Genomic DNA, 20,907 nt, shown 5'->3' with positions numbered 1-20,907 from the left:
TGGGCTTTTAGTCTTTGCTTGGCCTGGTGTATGGTCCCAACGCAAATCAGGCGAAACGTAGACTTAGCCATGGGAGCGTGTTCAATTTCCAAATACCTGCTTTAGAAGTTGATTCCAGAACAGATTTCGGTGACGAGGAAACCCGCAGTGCTGGGGAACACGAAATCCAGTATTGGTCACCGTCGGTCACGCAGATGGGAAGACGCTCCAGCGTGCAAAGTCAAATGAGCCACAGCTCTCACTCCGCTACCCTGAACTGCGTGCAGAGCAGCAAGCGGGCTAACGTGGACGACTGCAATGGCAAGATTTCGGTGATGGGAGGAGGAAGCAGCAGGGTGCATAGTCTAGATCCAGTGTCTTCTGAAGGAGTAATGCTTCCACCGGTAATGGAAGACCCGGGAAGGAGGGATCTGGTAAGGAAAAGATATTATTTTAAATATATACTTCATATTATGGTTTCTCTAAAGGTTTTTCTTGTCTTAAGAGTTTCAGTGTAATGGCAAACAGTGACGTGAAATGAAGCATATTGGTGTGTGGAGTTCATAAATTGTCAGTAGAAAGTGGTTTTTAATACTCTCGTGAGTTCCTGAAAACTAGACTTCAGCATTCCTGTTATAAACCCTATTTTTCTGCTATTCACAATTGGTGCTAACATAGTTCTGAAGGTTCCTAGTGCTGGAATTACAAGTCACCAAAGAGTCTTTTTATCCCATACCCTGTCTAGGGGGGTCATTTTGAGCAGCACCTGTAATTTCTTTCTCCTTCATAACACCTTTAGCATCATGCAGAAGCTTTGTCTGTAAGTGCCCCAAGTGGGTAGAGATGCTTTTCTACCAATGTATCCCTCATCTCTCTCCTTCTCCATTAGCCTCTGGAATATTTCCTAGGCCTGTTTCCCCTCAAGGTTTGTGCTTGCCCTGTTGCTATTACATGCTTGCAGGATCCATTTACTGCAGCATTATTACTGAAGAGTAGGACCTTCATTCTCAACATCTATTACATCTTGTAAAAAGGTACATTTATTTGGCTGCGTGTCATTGTTCCTATTAACTTTCATAGTTACCCATCATCACATCCTACTTAATTTTATTCCTGTGGTATCTCCCTAATCATGTTTACTTCTTTAAGCAGCCAGCTGTAAATGGTGAGAGCGGCATGATGCATTTGCCTCCTCATCTGTCAGTGGAATACTTTAACGAGGCACTTCACAGACAAAGGGCAGCAAGTGCAGTCAGCATAATTACCAGTGTCTTGGAGGGTAAGTGGTTCCTCATTATGCTTATTTCAATTCTAAGGTAATGCTAGCATGAAAGCCTAAAATGTCAATACTTTTCTTAAAGGTTAACAGAGATTTGTAGGTGTGTAGTTAGGAATTTCATCGTTAATTTGGCTCTTTTAAAAAAAAAAAAAAGCGTTATCACACAGTCTTTATGTACTGGCACACATCCTTTGCCTATTGTAAGATCTCATTTTGTAGGACAGACAGACAGTGAAGGGGATTGGAGTGAGAGTGGGTGGAAGGAGTTTCTCTAGCATCTGAGGTGCAGGACTGGGATAGTGTTTTCCCCTCCTGACCCTGTGAGTGACATATCACAAGTTGCAGAGACATAGGCACTCAGAATCCAACAATAAGATTATGCAAGCAGAATCAGTTGTGGCAATTCCTGGGTTTTGAATATTTAACCTCACTATTTTATTCCTTTAACTTACCTTTCCATGTGAATTTTTTGGGGGGGGTTTATCACTGACAGTTATTTTGGTGACTGATAGTTTTGTTGCAGATCTTACAGAAAAATTTCGGCCCAAGTTGTTCAGGATGAGGAAGTCTTGTTTTGTTTTGTTTTGTCCCTGTTGAGGAGCTCTATCACCAGTTTTTGGACCACAAGTATGGAATTTAGCAGGGGGATACCATTGTGGCAGAGAGGTCCCTTTTCTTAAATTTAAAAAAAAAAATTCTTTGGAGAATCACAGTTGCAACACATTCAGTGGAGCCTTGCTTTGCAGTGTAATTCACCAAAGATCTGGGTTTTGTTGCACACTTTCAGCTGTGAACTGGGATGGAACAGGACTTAGAGCTACAAGTGGCTGTGGATTCACCTGAGAACAGGCATCAGAAAGGGGAGCAGAAAGGGTCTTTGCTGGGACCCGAACACCAGTTCTGCTGGATCCACACTGTTTACATAAAGAAGCAGCCATTTGATCTAGAATAACACAAGACAGGAGCTAGACCTGGAGTGGGGTTGAGTCAAGGTGATCATGCTGGAATAAGCAGTGTAGGGTGGAATCTGAGGCTTGAGCCTGGAGGAGAAGAAATGAAAACTAAACAGTGGGAAGAAATAAGGACAGGTCCAACTAAGAAAAGGATATGAGTCAGATCCAGCTCATCTGATCTCTGAAAAATTTTTCAGGTCACTGAAAATGAGATTACTAATAATTCCTACTGTGCTTGTATTTAGCTTTAAGTAAACTCCAGTTTGTCAATGAATTTGCACAGGACTTCAGCAGAGTCAAAAGTATTTTGGAGGACTCAATACTGATGGTGAAGAAAGGCTATAAGATTTATATTTGACCAAAAGGATGTAAATGACAAAGCCAGAACAACTTCTATCCCATGTTTTACTTATAGAAAATGGAGAGGTGTGGCAATTTGCATCAGCTGGGAAATGGTAGGCATGACCTTTCCAACAGAAGTGGCCTAAGGCCAAATTCCAGGCACTGTAGTTTGGATTTGCCTCACCTGCAATCAGAACTCCTGTGGCTGCCATTGACTCTCTAGACTCCCTTGAGAGTCAAAGGAGACAAAAGGATGTTGGGTGTGTTACAGCCAGTGTCCTAGACGTCTATGTAAGGATAAGGTGTAGAGTGCCTTGGCTGCTATATTGACCTACAAGAGTGTGAGAAGCTGCGGTGTGGCCTCTGCATCGTAAACATCTGTATTTAGTCAGATGATTGTAGTACAAGTCTGAGTCTAAGACAAAGAAAAGCTTATCCAAAGGTTTTTGAAGTAAGTTCACACGAATGCATTTTGAATCCAGTTTTCTCTGAAGTTTATCTTCATGTTTATTAGCTGATGTAGGGACTACATGAATGGTAGAAAGTGCAAGGAAGCTTTGGGGCTCTGTGTGAGATGTGAGGTTTCCTTTCCCTTCTCTGGTCTTTTGAATACTTGAAGTTGTTATTTCACCATCTTGCTCAGTGATAACTAATTATAGTGGGGTTTTCTTTTGCATTTAGAACTTGAAGAATCTCAGCGGAGATGCCCACCATGCCTGAATGATTTTGCTTTAAAGTATCTAATTTGGGACTGTTGTCCGCTTTGGTTGAGAATCAAGAAAAAAGTGGCTGCTTTCATAAAGGATCCTTTTATTGATCTCACCATCACTGTTTGCATTGTGATGAACACTTTGTTCATGGCACTGGAGCACAATAATATGTCAGATAATTTTAAATCGATGCTTAACGTCGGCAACTTGGTAAGCAAATTCTCAGCTATGTGACATTTTTTATTCCAAGGATTGATTGATGAATGTTTTCACCTGAGACAGAAAGAGTAACTGTGAAAATTAAAGATTAGCAAACTCTGCATTTATAAACTCTAAATTTCTAATATAGACAATTCCCAGATTTTATTGATACACTTCTAACACACTCCTGAGAAGGCAGAAAACAATCCTCCCATTTTAATTGAAAGTGCATTAGAAGTTCATAAAAATGGGTTTTGTTGACCTGTCCATGAATATTATTTGTGGGAACATGATCTAAAGATAAGATAAATTCATGGCTACTTTTAGGCTGATGCTACTATTTCTTTGTCACAGGTTTTTACAGGAATCTTCACTGCAGAAATGATCTTAAAAATCATCGCTCTAGATCCCTATTATTATTTTCAGCAGCACTGGAATATTTTTGACAGTATAATTGTCACATTGAGTTTAATTGAACTGAGTTTACCCAAACACAAAGGCAAGAAAGAAAGGCGAAAAGGAGGAACCCTGTCAGTTTTACGATCCTTCAGACTGGTAATGCCTCATGCTTGCTCAGTTGTATAAAACTTTATGTTGTGAATATAACAGAGAATACTTCCATTGTCTGCGGTTAGGATGAAGGAATTTTTTTTTTTTTTTTAATTTTTTTTCTCTTCTTGGCACTAGGAATAAGAAACACACTCTTAAACTCCTTGTGATGTTAGAGTCAGTTTAATGACATATATATCTCTTTTGAATATACTAAGAAATATTCAGAGGAAAAAATATTCCAGAGTAGACATGTTACAAAACTGGTGTCAAAAATTAACAACTAGCACAGGAACTTAGGAAAAAAGTGTCAAAGTGCAAATACAGAAAAAAACCCAACTTAAAAATAGATGTGAAATGATGTTAAGGTGTTCATGTCATATACCGTGGACGGATTTAGGTTGCTCTACCAAAAGATAGAGTCCTTTTATAATAATATAGCAGCTGGTCTCCCAACTTTGGTCATTTGTGTTACACGTAAGTTAGGCACCATAATCTGCACTAGGTGCATTGTATGGATACCTGCCTGTGTGGGCCAAACACTTACCAGGGACTCAAGTTAGCCTGGTCCTTTATGAGGCGGTTAATTTATGTTTGCAAAGTTTCCTGTTTAAAAAAAAAAAATAAAAAATCTATAAATACTTTTTAAAAAGCATTAGTGTCACAGTGCAACAAATATTACATTGCTGGAATCGTTCAGAATATCTGTAAAATGTTTTTTGCAGGTTTTGAACAGTGCAAAGATGGGTTATCTCTACCGATGTCTAACGCTATGTTTTATGTTTCTACACAGCTGAGGGTCTTCAAACTGGCAAAGTCCTGGCCAACTTTAAACACTCTAATTAAAATAATTGGTAACTCCCTGGGAGCACTGAGTAATCTGACCCTCGTCCTGGCAATCATCGTTTTCATTTTTGCTATAGTAGGGGTGCAACTTTTTGGGAGAAGCTATGGGGAGAACAGCCATAAAATAAACAAAAATGGCAAGCCACGCTGGCACATGATGGACTTCTTCCACTCATTTCTCGTCGTTTTCCGAATTCTGTGTGGAGAATGGATTGAGACCATGTGGGACTGCATGGTGGTTGCTGAACAACCACTGTGCCTTCTTGTCTTTCTGCTGGTCATGGTGATAGGAAATTTAGTGGTGAGTTTCCCAATATTTTCTCCTCTTCATCCTGTCTGTGGTAGAACCTACTTAATTGCCATTTTGTCAACAAAAGTAGTTTCCCTAAACACAGGCGGAAAAGTTACCTCTATGTGTTGTAGTCCGCAAAAGCCTCTTCTGCCTTTCACCTTTGGGCCGCTGTCCATATTTTCACATTTTGTGTGTGTTGCACACAAGCATCGCTTGACCTTTTCATGTGGCAATGTGACGAGGAATATCTTTGCAGTAAATACAATACAGGCAACTATGTTTCTTCACGTCTTGGGATTTGGATGTAAATAATCAGTAAGGCTTCTGGCTTACCTGGTTGAATTAATGGAGCTAAGTGCTTAAGTCCCTCTGTAAATCAAATTTTTTTTTTTTTTTAAGATCTCATGCAAGTATTGCATTCTTTATCAGCAAATGGCAGAACCTACACTTCTATCACTGAAATCAAGATTTTCTTTAATCATCTCGAAGTATGTTTACACCCAAGAGCTAGATCCTGCTATGGCATACCCTACAAAGCCTCACACACCTGTGCCGGGGTGTAAGGGGCAGGCGGCCTTCCTGGTCCTGTTCTGTCCTTTCTTAAAGCCCAAATCATAAAAATCTTTTTTTTTAGTAGTTTTGTTTCTTATGTCATTGTCAGTATCATTAATATACTAATTTTAATTTAAGAAACCACTGAAAAGAATGAAGTTTAGGCAGCCCTTTATGGGAAATATCTATGCTGTGGCTGAATCCCAAATCCCTGGCTTTAAAGTCCCGCCTGTTCTACACCACAATGATTGATTTCAGTAATGAAATGCTGTGAGTGATATTCATATCACATAATGTTAACCGTCAAACAATTAAGAGCTTAGCCTATGCTCCTTGCCTAGGCTTTCTTACTATCAAAGGAAACAGAGGTGTCTGAGAGTGCGATTTATTCCAGCCTAAGGTCAATAACTAAGACTGATGGGATGAATTGGTCCCTGGAGGGCAAATGTTCTCCACTGACTGTGGTCCCTGGATGACTCAGGGGTGCTGTTTGCCCAGTTCTGACACAATAAAAATTAAGATGCAAAGATCCCATCCCAAAGTGAAACATTAGGAAAAAATTTAAATTTTCCCATTCCCTTTAAAAAAAGAAAGTGAGGTTTATAAATTCTTCTATTTAAATGTACTCAAAAGCAGGGAGGAGACCTCGATTTGAGCTTCTCTTGATTTTGATTTTTGTGATAGTGTTGCAGATTTGATGGAATTGCTGGGCCTGAATCTGATCTCACAGGATTTTGGAAGTAGCTCCACAGAGGCCCGATTTAATTCTAGTTTGAGGAAGGAAGAGACGTTATTAAACTGACTAGCCATGACCATAGTCTTTGTTACTACTGTAACCTTTGAGAAGTTGTTTTGGCCAAATAATGCATTTGGCATGCACAGATCTGTTTTAGTTACTATTTTAAATAACTTTTGGGGGCAAGAGGGTCATGGGAACATTGAACTTTCTGAGACAGAAGTTTACTTCATCAACCACAATGTGTTCAGTCATAGTCATTTCATTATTACCTTGTTTTGCTTTACTCAGTAAAACTAGACTTTGATAGTATCTGCGTTCTTCAAAGTTAGAATTTAGATTTCTGAATGCTACTCTCCTGGCTTTTAATTTTATTGTTATTTCAATGACTTTCAGGTTCTCAACCTTTTCATCGCACTGCTGCTGAATTCCTTCAGTACTGACTGTCTCCAGACAGCAGAGGATGACGGAGAGTTGAACAATCTTCGGATTGCCTTTGCTCGGATTCACAAGGGATTTCACTTTGTGAAGAGCGTTACATGGGATACCTGTTGTGGAAAGCTCAGGCATATAAAGAAAGCACACAGGAAGAAAATCAAATTGACTGCACAGAGCCCATTTGGGTTCAAGTGTGAAGAAATGAAAAATCATAAAGAGAATTACAATAATGAATGGGCTGAGAAAAATGGGGACAAATGCTCAGGTCTTGAAGATTTTATTACCAATCCCAATGTATTTGTTTGTGTCCCTATTGCTGAGGCAGAGAATACAAGTGAGGGTTTTGAAGATGATGATAAACTGAGCACATGTACAGACACAGAATACAGCAAACAGGTAATGAATGTCTTTATTTGTATTGGAACAGTAGAATCATATATGTATTGAGGGATGCATGTATGGTAGAAGACTGTCTCCAGCAGAACAGGGTGGCATATGTTGATCCATTTCCAGAGAGTTACCAAATTTTGAACTAGACCCAAAAGTACGAATGTTTAGAGCGAGGATAAAATATCACTCGAAGCCTTTTAAAATTAAGATTCTTTCATGGTCTTAAAAGAAAGATCATAAATTGTTGGGTTTGCTGCAGCAATTCCTAGCTGACACATTGTGTTACACACAGGTAATTACATAGCCCATGGATTGTCCATAGATAATTGTGGCAGTCCTTGGTGAACTTGGAATTTTTATGTAAAAATTTATGTGAATAATGCCAACTGTTTTGACATTATTTACATAACAGAGCAAAAATGTATGTTCTGTATAAAGAACATTATCATGGACTCATAACGTGAATTTATAGCTCTGGTCCATTCTTTGTATTTGTCCTTGCTGTGTGTAGTATGTAGTAATTATTAAAAGAAGTTAGAAGGATTAAGTATGGAGTGGCTCTATTAAGGTCATGTTTCTTATATGACAGCATATATTATTCTATTTCTTTGTGTTCTCTGAATTTTTCAGTTCTATTTTAACCGTAGAAGATTGCCGTTCTGGTCTCAAGATTTCCCACCTTAAGTTTCTGTCTTAATTCCTATGCAAAAATTCTCACGTAACTTTTGACTAGTTCACTAAAATTCCTTAGTTTGCTGCATGTCTGTTGGGAAATATTTCCCTTTCTCTATCCATAAGTAAAATCAGAGCCTCAAAATGATCATATCTTATGACTTTTGCCTGGAGAGTCCCACTTTAAATGAAATGCATATCTTATATTTCTTTCCCTTCCAACTTGTCCACCCCCTAAAAAGGGAAAAGAAACCCCCTCTAATCTGCAGATTATTTTCAGGATGAAAATCACCTGAGGCAAAGGGGAGAAAGAGGGAAAAATTCAGGCAGCTGGAGTAAAGGATCGGGATTTTCCTCTGAAGAATTCAGTGTGCTTTACCTAGGAAAGGATAGGAAGGTTGAACGGTCATCACCAGAACAAAAAGTGGTAACGATTTTTTTTCTACGGCATTAACTTTCCAATACTGGTCAAGCATGGGTATGTTTCTGTTCAAGGATTTGCTGGAGTGGAGTTTACTGGTAGCAGTGGCTCTGAGCTTGCGGTAGCCGGTCTGGCTGTTAATGATGGAGCCGGAATTCCGTGAATGAAATCAAAGCCATGCTGCGTTGCTAGATATTGATTTTTTTAAAAAAAGTATGTATAGGAAAGAGAGTGTTTAGAAATGGAAAAACTACAAAATAATTTGATTCAAATAAATAATTTATAAAATTCTCTCTGCTACTTTCCATTTATTGAAATCTGAGTCCACAAAAAAAAAAGGAGAGGAGGACAAAAAAAAAAGGCATTAAAAGAGAGATGTGCTTTCAAGTGGGAAATTCCAGCAAGTCTGCCTGTGTCCTAAGTATCTCAGTTTCAAGAAACGTAATACTTTAAGTTAGTTTCTTACTATGACATTAAAGACAATAGTTATTAATTAAAAATATTTTTAGAATAATTTTGAATAAAGAAAATGTTCCAAAAAAGTAACAGCAATACACAAACAAAAGAACAAAAGCATAGAGTAAGTAATTTGTAACAAACTGCTGACTCATCATACATTATATATGGTGTAATGGGATAGCAAAAAGCTTTATAACTGGAGATATATGATATGATTCCAATTTCTACTTCATTAATACTGTCTTGGATGTTCAGTTCCTGATACAATGCCAGATATATTTATCTGGTTCTCCTGTTTGAATGCATCTTTCTATGATTTCATGGTTTTAACCCAAGTAGTTTATCCCGCTTTGAGGACTACATATGCTTATAAGCAATTTAAAAGCTCTTCAGTTCATCAGCTTATTAGGCAGTTACATCTGGTTCACGTTGACAGATGCTGTAATTATATAGCTTTGGCCCCTATTTGGATGCATCTATTGGTACTTCTAAGATCATATACTTTTAAAATCACGAAGTTTGTTCCATTACCAACACTACTTGAAATATTAGTACATAGCCAAGTTTTAATTTTGAATTTCATTTGTTCATGGATGAATTTATTCATTTGGAGCTGAACTTAGAAAGAATCATAGAATTATAGAATGGTTTGAGTTGGAAGGGACCTTAAAGATCATCTAGTTCCAACCCCCCTGCCATGGGCAGGGACACCTTCCACTAGACCAGGCTGCTCAAAAAAAATCAATACCTGATCTTATTTTGCTTGGTAGTTTGCCAGTGTCAGCTCTTCTGAAGGCAGCACAGTGGATCTGACCAATCCTGAAGATCTTTTGAGGCAGATTCCAGAGTTTGCTGAAGACTTCAAGACTCCAGAAAAATGTTTTCCAGAAAGTAAGTCTCATGGTTTCACTACTGAGAGAAAGAGAAGAGTCAAAACCCAACTTGTTTCTCCAGTGATGCTGAGCCAATAGGGTCAGATTATTTTCAGTTAATTTTAGTTATCTTAAAATTGGATAAATAGTCCAAATCATCGTCCCTCTCTAGTCAACAGAGAGATCGTGACACCTGAAAAATAACCCCCCCTCCCCTTAAAGCCAATTGCTTCTAACCGGGACCTGGGCAATGGCATAGACCCAATCCCAAAAAATGAGATTATTATAGTGAAGTGGGATGAATTTCACTCTATTGGACAGCATCCAAGTCACTTTTGGGGTTGTCGTGGTTTAATCCCAGCCAGCAATTAAGCAACATGCAGCTGCTCACCTCTCCCCCCTCCCAGTGGGATGGGGAGGAGAATCGGGAAAGAAAGTAAAACTCGTGGGTTGAGATAAGAACAGTTTAATAACTAAAGTAAAATATAATAATAATAGTAATGAAAAGGAATATAACAAAAAAAGAAGGGGGAGGAAAAAAAAAAAAAGAACAAAACCAGTGATGCACAATGCAATTGCTCACCACCCGCTGACCAATGCCCCAGCAGCGATCCGCCCCTCCTGGCCAACTTCCCCCCGTTTATATACTGGGCATGACGTTCCATGGTATGGAATACCCCTTTGGCTAGTTCGGGTCAGCTGCCCCGGCTCTGCTCCCTCCCAGCTTCTTGCACGCCTGCTTGCTGGCAGAGCATGGGAAACTGAAAAATCCTTAACTTAAGCGCTACTTAACAACAACTAAAACATCAGTGTGTTATCAACATTATTCTCACACTAAATCCAAAACACAGCACTGTACCAGCTACTAAGAAGAAAATTAACTCTATCCCAGCCGAAACCAGGACAAGGGTTTAACACGAGAGGTGTATGTGATCAGGTGTCACCTGACAATGGCCACTGGAACAAGGCACTTGGCACATGAGATTTGTTAATACTTTGCAACAGTATAAGTGTTTATTCCTTGAATAGCATTTTATGAACAATCTCTGTAACAAACACAGGAGTGAAATAAGCAGAGAGAAGCTGCTAGGATGTAGTTGAATTTCTAGAGGGTGATAATCTGGGCATCCCTTCTCAAATCATCATACAACATCTAGCTTTACAAGTTGTTATGGGATGTGTTCAGTATTTTTATGAATTCTTCCTACCCTAACGTGTAACAACGTGTGGTTTTCATAGGATGCAAAGAAATAGTTCTTGAGATTTTTCCCAAATAACTGTCACTGCTGAAGGCCAGGGGTAATCACTGCACTCTTAGTATAAGTTGCGAGAGAATAAACTATATCAAGTGAGTTTATAGGCTCATTTCTTCCAAGTGTGTTTTATTAAACGAATTATAACTGTGGAAAAATTCTTCCTGGCGCTCTACCTTGCTCTTTGCTCACCCAGTCAACCTGGCTGACCACCACCATTTCCACCCATCCCCCAAGTTTTCTTCAATTCTGTTGTTTTCTGCCCATTCAAGCTTCCCTGTACCACAAAATGATCAGGAGGGACTTCTCCAGCCTTGCATATGTGGAGGCCAGCAGCAGGTCCCACAGCCCTCTGAGCTTGCTTTCCTCCTCTGCTCCCAAAGGCAGAGCCTTTCTCTCATCACCACCTTCCCATTCAAGCACCGCTTCTTGGATATTTTATCTGATGAGAACAGGGATAAATCCAATCTGGCTGTAATTACTCCCATCCCCTCATTGCCCTGTTCTGCAGAGCTGGCCTTTTCTTTTTCCTGTGCCCTTTTTGGGTCAGTGAAACTTCTAATGCACAGTTTTAGGATTGAATCAATAACAGTGAAGCATGTAGAAATTATTTGAAGCTAGAGAGGTGTTGTGCCTTAATGCAAAGTATTCTCTGTGTAATAATAATATATTTTTACTATCATGTTATACATCATAAATCCTGAGAGAGATCCACTGTACCTACATTGCAGTTTGCTTTCTCTGGAAAAAAATACAAATATTGCATTAATAATACAGATGTCAGTCTGTATTATTAGCTACAGAGTTTTTTTTTCAAAACTACTTTATTGATGGCATTTTTTGCCAGTACAGCTGTTAGAACAAAAGAAATAAAGATTTTTTTTTTTTTTTTTTTTTTTCCCTTTCCCTGCTTCAGAGAAGAAGTGTGAAATGTCTTGTTTTGTGCTCTGTACTCCCAGGCTGGAGTGTGCCTGCTGTGGCCAAGCCATTAGAGAGAACTCAACTGAAGGTGCAGCAAATCTGTACCTAACACAGATTTCTGCACAAAAAAAAGTCGTCCCTATCTTGTGCAAGTGCCATTCCCTGCCTCATCTCATATCCCAGATCCACATTACTGGGGAAACTGGGATTAGTGAAAGAAAGATGATCAGAAGTTTTTACATATGGTATATCCTATCATATATATGAGTTATATATACGATACCATATAATATGTATATGACACATATATACGTTATTTTTTCCATGCTTGGAAATGACAGAAGCCTTCTGACTGACATTTTTCGCCATAATGAAAACATGAATTAGCATAGAGCACACAGCAAGGAAAATGTTAGTCAAAGTGAGTTGATTCTTGGCGAAATTAATAAGTAATCAAACCCAGGACTTTGTAATGGAGTGGCCAGGAAACATCAGGTGGTCCTGGCGTCATTGTCTGTTATAAGAAGTAATCTGGTGAGCTTGAAAGAAGATGTCTCCTTTTATGGAGCCTATGTGTCAGCTAGAATATGACACATTCTTGCAGGTCATATGATATAAAATCAGCCACTCCATACATTCAGAAGCAAATAAATAAATGAGTAGACCTTGCAAGGCACGGTATAATGCTGCAATATTGAAGAAAACTGTTTACCTTCTCTGTCTCCAAGCCTTCTTGTTCTGGGGTATCTTGTCTCTGCTTTCCAAACAGTGTGCAGAAACTGAGAAAGGCTTTTGTAACATCAAGACTCTTCCCATGGCCCTGAAGTTTTGTGTCCCCAAACAGCACGTCAGTGAGAGCATGTCCAGTGTCTCAGAAACATCTTGAAACAACAAAAAGTTGTCCAAAGGGGCTCCACCTGCATTATAAGTATATAAATAGGAGTTACAAGGCAAACAAAATTAGATGTTTCCTATTTTTTTTTTCTCATGGCAAAACACGAAAAACAACCAACAATGACACAGTTAATGTGACCGTTGACTTTCCCTGACCCCAGAAGTTTCTTGAGCAACCCTTCATATGCATGTACATTCTTTCCATATATTCATTGCTGTCTCTCACTTTCAGGTTGTGTTCGATACTTTCGTTGTCATGTGGGTAGTGCCATAAAGTTTGGAGGAGAAACATGGTGGAATCTGAGAAAAACCTGCTACCAGATTGTTGAACACTCCTGGTTTGAATCCTTTATCATATTCATGATTCTTCTGAGCAGCGGAGCCCTGGTTAGTGTAGCACAGTGTCATGTATTTATTTAGAAGCATTTTTAGCTTTAATTTGCACCCAGAGAAGTTGTTTTTAGCAGAAAACACAGCAAATATCTTTGAACATATCAGAAGAAAACAGAAGAGGCTTCACATAGCAGTCATTTATTCACTATTGTAATTATTGCAAATCTATTATTCATATTATTAAAAATTATAAGAGAGCGTGAGCAAAGCTAAAAATATATAAATCTCAGAAGCTGTTTCTATTCTGGCTGTATACTGGATTTTTATCAGAAATTTATTTCACAGTTGTGAAATGTAAAGGAGTTTTTATGTCATCAAAACAAATAAATGACTCAACACTTGAAAAAAATAGTACTTAGTTCTCTTCAATGTATAAACTTCTTGAAATAAATGTATAAAAATATATACTTTCCTCCTAGCATTCCAGTGTGCATGATGTGTGCATCCACAGGGCTGTACTATATAGAGAAAAAGAGAGAGAAGCGACAGGGAGAATTACACGTTTATTACCCGACATAGATTTGAGTAAAAGATGGTGTTTTGATCTGTGTAAAACGTATTGAACAACGAAGGGGTCTTGATGCTAGACTTTCATTTTATAAAGCTCATCTCTGACTTTTGCCATTTATCTATATATTATGATTTCAGGCATTTGAAGACATCCATATAAATGAGAGAAAAAGCATTAAAAATATGTTGGGATTCCTTGACAAAATGTTCACTTTCATCTTTGTTCTGGAGATGCTCCTGAAATGGGTGGCTTACGGCTTCAAAAAGTATTTCACCAGCGCCTGGTGCTGGCTGGACTTCCTCATCGTAGACGTAAGTTCTGCCTTTGTTGTTTCTACACAGGTCCTGACACAGGATGTAGTAGCAGAATCACTGATTAATTTCTGGATGCAAAGTTAAGACAGTACACTTACCTCCTTTAATGAAGGTTTCAGGATATTGCACTCTGGGCACTGAAAATATGGGGAAATTTGTTTTGTTTTGTTTTGGTTTTTTTTAAACAGGAATAAAGGAAACAGACATCAGGACATCATTGCTAATACTTTCTTTTGTCTTCCCATTCAGGTCTCTTTAATAAACCTCTTAGGCAGTTCATTTGGCCCCATGAAATCTCTTAGGACTCTCCGAGCTCTGAGACCCTTAAGAGCATTGTCACGATTTGAGGGAATGAGGGTAAGACTGAATACGAATTAAAGCCTGTTAGTACTAATAAGCATGTAACAGGTTCATAACTCATGACTGTGGCATTAGGAAGTTCACATGTCTACCCCAAGTTCAGTTTAGGACCTATAAAATGAATTTTTAAAAGGCACCTCTGCTGCACTCCTCTGTACTTGGCTGCTCCTTATAGACTTTCCTCAAGTGATCGATCCTACGGGCTGTTGAAACTAAAACTAGACTAGGCAGAACTTTGTTCCATTGCTGCTCAGTGATTCTTGTGTTCCTGTCTTCCTGACATAGCCAAAAATAAAATAGAGAATAAGAACTGTGGGCACAATTCTCATTTTCGAAGTCTGATGGCAAGCTAATTCAGAGGAAAGAATCACCTCTGTTCTGCAAGTTTTTACTGGATTGATTTACAAAAACTTTAGACTATTAAGATGTACTTTGCTGAAATTATTGCTCCAAATAGACTTATTCTTTCAAAAAGCAGGAGTGTTTGTCTGCAGAACATTTGCTGCCTTTTTCCATCGAAGGAGCACCTGGAACAATGTGAAGCTACTGGACATTAATTACATTTAATTACAAATCTACCATTGTGCAAATGCAGAGAAAGATTCCCTCAGCCATATGCAAAACACATCGATACACTGCAATATGAAAGAGCGTGATAACCACAGTGGTATTTGGGCAAAAGTCTGGTCTATGGAATATAATCTGGCATGTGAAAACAGTTGATAGAAATACATATGGCATCACTGTCACACCTTTACATGGGAACACAGCCTCAGTGCAGCTGAGATATAGATTGCTTTTGGATATCTTCTGGAAGTGAGACGGAAAGCTCTCTGATTGCAATCTTGTCACTGTGAAGGCAGAGAGAAATTGCATTAAATTAATTAACAGAATGTATCAAAATTTCCATGTCTGGAGTCAATTTTGAAACAGGTACCATCATACTTTCTGTCTTGCTATGCAGAATGTGCGTGACATGGTCTCCAAAAACCTTCACATAGATTTTTCATTTTACTTCTGGTCTATCAAGTTCTTCTTTGCTACCTGACTGCTGAGTTCATTGCCTTCACTGTGAAAGTCAAAGATATATTGTCATCATTTCCTTACACCGCCCCATTTTATGAAGCGATCTGTTATGTCTTAGCATGCACTTAAAACCTACATGTACATTTTCCAGGATTATACAGCACCTAGCACAGAAAAAGTACCTAGCTCATGGTTATAGACCCCAAACACAATCATAATCCGCTGAAAATAATAGATCTAGCAAAATACTACTGGAGAGTTATTACTGGTCCTTTTAAAAACTACTTTCTGCAGTCTTAATAATACAGTCCTCTGCACTAGTGCTTATGGATGAATACTTCAGAAATTTTATGTTATAAGAGTTTAAAACAAACAAACCAACCAACCATCCCCCACTCCAAAACCAAGGGAAAGTCATCAAAAGAGGATGGCCTCACATTGTAGTATACTTATGTGGTAGTGGCTCACAGCAGCCCCAAAAGTATCAACTATTCCTTTGAAAGCCGAAGAGATACTATGGACCTTTGAATTTTTGTTGAAGGTACCCATGCCAGCTGTGACTAGTATTTACATGGAAAACATTAGGTTTCTGTTTGCTGGGATGATTAAGTGACTGCTTATTGCACTGAGCAAATACTTGAGCCTATCTTTGTTTAAGTGTATTTTTCCTCTCCCATTTCATCCAAGGTGGTTGTCAATGCCCTCCTGGGAGCCATCCCTTCCATCATGAATGTTCTGCTCGTTTGCCTCATCTTCTGGCTCATCTTTAGCATCATGGGTGTGAACCTCTTTGCTGGGAAGTTTGGGAAATGTGTCAATCTGACAGAAGAAGATTCAGAATTAAATAGTTCGATCAATGACATAACAGACTGTGGAAAGTATAATAACACAGGAAAAATATTCTGGGTCAATGTTAAAGTCAACTTTGATAATGTTGGCTCTGGCTACCTGGCTCTTCTTCAGGTGGTAAGTGCTGCTTGCCTTCACTAGCCAGCACCATGCCAGATGGGCTTGACCTCCTGTCAACTCCTAACTCATCTCTGTGGGTGATGGAAAAGAGTGGTATCATACAGCCTGCTCTTCCCTTGTAGCTGGCTGTTCAAACACCAGTGCTGTTCATGCACACAGATGGAAACAGGGGGACAAATCAGATCCTGCTGTGATTTTCCAGGTGATAAAGTAAGCATCTGGTGGACAAGTGCTCTTTCAGCCTCCAGCAGGTTCATGAGACTGAGAGCTGGAGTCAATCTCAGAAGGAAATCTGGGGCAAATACTGAACTAACCTTCCATAATACAGATTTTTTTCAGCCATGAAGGTTGTAAGGCCTTTAGTAGACCATGCTAGTGAAGGTTTGCCCTGTCAGCATCCTAAGACAACATGTTCTGTCCCACACTAGCAAGCTGTCACATCCTGATAAGGTTGTGAGAATGTCACACATACAGCAGGGGCGAGTTTCCCTAAAGTCAGAGCTTGGTGCTATGTGTGTGTGACCATACCAAAGGCTCTTACTCCAGTCAGTGTCATTCAGATATTGCAAATGATGTGAAGACTTTTACCCTGAAAGTTCAACACATTTTCCATAATCTCTCATTCTAGGCAACATTTAAAGGTTGGATGGACATCATGTATGCAGCAGTAGATTCACGAGAGGTCAGTCACTGTATTCAAACTATATTTTTTGTTAATGCTACTGCTTTCTGCAAAAGCGTTATGATTTTTGCACTTTTATATCTGCTGTTTGAGTTAAATCTTTCCAGTAATTATTTTTATCAGCTGATGTAAACGTTTCATCTGTGAATAACTCATAGTATCCTAATTTGTTGTAATGGGGAGTGGGATTCAACTCCAGATCCACTGACCTAAATGCAGTTACCTATACTGTAAGATCTCCATGTGAGTTCACCTCCAAGTGCCCTGTATGGTTAAAGGAGATCTAGTCAATATGCTCAGAGGGATCTAGGGAGCATTTCAGCTCACCCTGGATGTCTATATTGTTCAGCTGAGCACCTCTTTATGCTACACTGACTCTACTAATAACTGGAAGTCCATCAGCTAGCAGGGGAGTTCAGAGTTCCGACTCACATGGAGGCTCCTACCTTCACACTTCCTCTTTTATGAAACTCAAACTTGGAGTAAACCTGAATGTTTTACAGTGACATAGTTTAAAGTCCATTTCAAAACATAAAACCAAACTTATCAAGAATCGAGCTATTGTGGATGAGCAATCACTTAAAATACGTTGTCAGCCATCACTAGTACTATTTTACCTACTGTTTATATCGACAGTTTGCTGGCTTATCAGAAGTATCATCCAATGTTATACAGAACAAAAAGTGGTATGTCTTTGGAGGCAAAGAATTTCAAATGAAGAGGCTATCTTAATTTGATCATGACTTCAAAGGAATCAAATAATTTTAAAAGTAACCATATATAAAACTGGGGGGAGTTGTGTTTCAATTTTAAAAACTATTTTTCTAGTTCTGGTTTTGTTTTTATCCATAATAGCCATAGAAGAAGTTTTTTTGCTAAGAAGAAAAAAACATATGTAGGTCAAGATTTTTAATGGCAAGAGCTTGGAATTAGACTTCTAAATAGTTTGCTTGATTTTTCAAGTACTGAGCAATTCACAGCTCCTATTCTTATTGGAAGAAGCTGAACTGATGCTTCTGAAATGCTTGTGAAAATCATGTCAAGAATGTCCAATTCAGTAACTGTTTCTATTGACTTTAGTAGGGCCTCAATCAATTGCAAATGGTAGGATTTTAAGTCAGGTTTGAAAAGAAAAAAACCCACAACAATCAGCTTTTGTGAAAAAAAGAAATTTAAAATAAAAGTAAACCTCACTCACCCATTAGTCAAAGACTACGTTTTGCTGTGCAAGTTTTTCAGTGCAAATATATCAGTATGAATTAAACTATCCTGTTCTGCAATGCTCTAGCCAGAAACTACATAAACAAACATTGTAAAAGAAATAAAATTAATGAGTTGTCACAGTGTAAACACTTTGTAGTACTATTATTTTGAGCCGTATTTTCTGGTTAGTTATCTCTCAGGTGTTGTGGTTGGTGTATCATTTCATAAGGTTCATGTTTAATTTCAAAAGGGATAGCAGTCAGCATCTGAGCAATAATGTCCCTACGAAGTCCTAGAATTTTGATCGATCTAGTAGTCACCATATGAATGTTACATTCTTCCACCATTTCATGCCCCTTCCAAAAGTATTGTATACATACAATATTTTGTTATGCACTATTGGTAGTTTTAAGCTATACCAATTTTGTCAGAATTAGCAGTAGGGCTGTAAATCTTAGTTCCTCCTGGAATCAATTTGTGAGAGGATCTGCACTATGAAGATTATTCTGAATTGAGCCCATGTTGTTATTGGTCATTTTTCACGTTGCTTCTCATTCTTGCAGAAAAATGAGCAGCCGCAAATGGAGCACAGTCTATTTATGTATCTCTACTTTGTGAACTTCATAATCTTTGGATCTTTCTTTACCCTGAATCTCTTTGTTGGTGTTATTATTGACAACTTCAACCAACAAAAGAAAAAGATAAGTATATTGGTTGTGCTCCCAGGCACCTACTATATCTCGAGTCCTACTATATAGAAGGTCTTTGCTATACATAGAATCTAAAACTTCTATTGGCATTTACAAAAGCATTAGTAATTAAGTTAGCAGAAGTAACACCCAGGGTGAGTTTCCTCCTCCTTTCTTTTCCCCTATAACCTGAACACCTAGCTCTTTCCTAACATTTTGAAGGCAATGACATCTTCTCTGCAGCCCCTTAAAATTTTGCTCCTTTTTGGGAACTGAGCATGATACGAGACTCACTATTTAGAAAGTGGTCTAGTACAGATGCTCTGATGAGTATTTTGGATGTTCAACAAGACCAGGATGTGGGAAGCCAGGGAAAGATTTGTTCCTGTCCGGGTTTTCAGTAGGTCCTTTGTTTTCATGCTTTCTGAGCTAGCTGGATTTCACCCCAGGACTTCTGCTCTGTGAATGTATGGTTTGTGCCACTCTGTTTTTTTGGACACATTATGAAAAGGGCTAGTACCAGCAAGATGTGAAAAATGAAGGAATGTTAGTTTCCAGCATTTTAGACTTTGTAACTATAATAGTGCTGCTTTCTCACCAAATAACAGTGACATTTCTTTATATACTTAGGTGGGGAAGATATCTTTATGACGGAAGAACAGAAAAAATATTACAATGCAATGAAAAAGTTGGGATCCAAGAAACCTCAAAAACCCATTCCAAGACCATTGGTAAGACCGTCTGAATTCTTCAAAAGGAAAATGCATTGCAAAAGTGCAATTTAAATCACTGAAAAGTGCATATATTTATATATTCCTTATAAATTATTTATACTCTCTTTACATTGATACTCAGACAGTGCTCTAAAGCCAATTCCATATCAAAAAGTTGCACTGAAAGATTTTACAGGTTAAATATTTATTAAGTTCTCTGCATAAATATTGTTGGGTTTTACATTCACCTTGGAACTGATTAAACTTCAGGATGGGAAGGGATTTTTAATGTCATTTTTATATTCTGCCTTTCTTAAACTTGTCTGACTTCACTATAGTTGAGTGACTTTGCAACATAAAAATTGGAGCTGTTGGAGACATGTACGGATGAGTACTCCGTACTTTCATAACTGATGCCAGATGTATTTTTTTCCTCTAGAACAGATACCAAGGGTTCCTTTTTGACATTGTAACACGCCAGGCCTTTGATGTTGTCATCATGATTCTCATCTGCCTTAACATGATCACCATGATGGTGGAAACCTATGAGCAAAGTGTAACGAAGACTAACATCCTTAACAAAATCAATATACTCTTCGTTGCCATCTTTACTGCAGAATGTGTACTGAAATTGGTGGCTCTCAGGCAGTACTATTTCTCAAATGCCTGGAACATATTTGATTTAGTTGTTGTGATCATGTCACTTACTGGTAAGTAAAATCGGTTTGGCAAATTCTTTACTAAATCAATTGTTATTCTTTTCAGAAAAAAAGTAGTTAAAATTTATCAACTGCAAATGGATGTTGAAATGGAAATCATAATACTGTAAAGTCTTGAGGAAAAAGAACTAACAACCCCATCATGATTATATTAAAATAACATGAAATAAGATTTTTTAAAATTTCTGCTATTTTCTTTTAATAAAAGTATTTTTAAAAAAAAAGGCAGCTGTGTTATGTAAAATCTTTCATAATGGTTCTTTAGGTTGTTTTTTCCTAGTCTGGAAGACAGAATGAATAACCCATCATACCAGTACCACATTATGTGCTAATTTCCATTGTTACAGATTTAGCGCCAACTAAGAAATCTTCGATCAGATAAAAATTGCTGGGTTTTGTCACCTGTGTTTGTAACAGAGAATTGGCATATACAGAGAATAAGAAGACTGGAATTAGATTATAGAGTATAGAATTCAGTTTCTGGAAACTCAGGCATAGCTGATTGATTGAAAATAAGGGTTCACAGTGTGTAACAGGACAGAAAAGGACAACACAAATGTATTAGCTTT

The 20,907-nt window shown here is 38.2% G+C and overlaps 1 protein-coding gene across 1 annotated transcript in view; it reads left to right on the top strand.

The window, feature by feature from the left end:
• Window positions 1-20,907, top strand: part of LOC127013752 (sodium channel protein type 5 subunit alpha-like) — a 36,051-nt gene that overhangs the window by 13,078 nt on the left and 2,066 nt on the right. Inside the window, exons 11-26 of the mRNA XM_050892750.1 lie at window positions 12-413; window positions 1,129-1,258; window positions 3,235-3,473; window positions 3,819-4,019; window positions 4,807-5,160; window positions 6,836-7,273; window positions 8,220-8,366; window positions 9,590-9,710; window positions 12,992-13,146; window positions 13,801-13,974; window positions 14,227-14,334; window positions 16,051-16,329; window positions 16,961-17,014; window positions 18,781-18,922; window positions 19,537-19,637; window positions 20,059-20,329. Coding sequence (XP_050748707.1) covers window positions 12-413; window positions 1,129-1,258; window positions 3,235-3,473; window positions 3,819-4,019; window positions 4,807-5,160; window positions 6,836-7,273; window positions 8,220-8,366; window positions 9,590-9,710; window positions 12,992-13,146; window positions 13,801-13,974; window positions 14,227-14,334; window positions 16,051-16,329; window positions 16,961-17,014; window positions 18,781-18,922; window positions 19,537-19,637; window positions 20,059-20,329 — 3,316 coding nt within the window. The remainder of the gene's footprint in view (window positions 1-11; window positions 414-1,128; window positions 1,259-3,234; window positions 3,474-3,818; window positions 4,020-4,806; window positions 5,161-6,835; window positions 7,274-8,219; window positions 8,367-9,589; window positions 9,711-12,991; window positions 13,147-13,800; window positions 13,975-14,226; window positions 14,335-16,050; window positions 16,330-16,960; window positions 17,015-18,780; window positions 18,923-19,536; window positions 19,638-20,058; window positions 20,330-20,907) is intronic.

Source organism: Gymnogyps californianus, chromosome 2 (genome assembly GCF_018139145.2).
Source record: "Gymnogyps californianus isolate 813 chromosome 2, ASM1813914v2, whole genome shotgun sequence".
Lineage (NCBI taxonomy): Eukaryota > Metazoa > Chordata > Aves > Accipitriformes > Cathartidae > Gymnogyps > Gymnogyps californianus.
The sequence above is the reverse complement of the archived record's forward strand: the minus strand, read 5'-3'. Positions and strand labels throughout refer to the sequence as shown.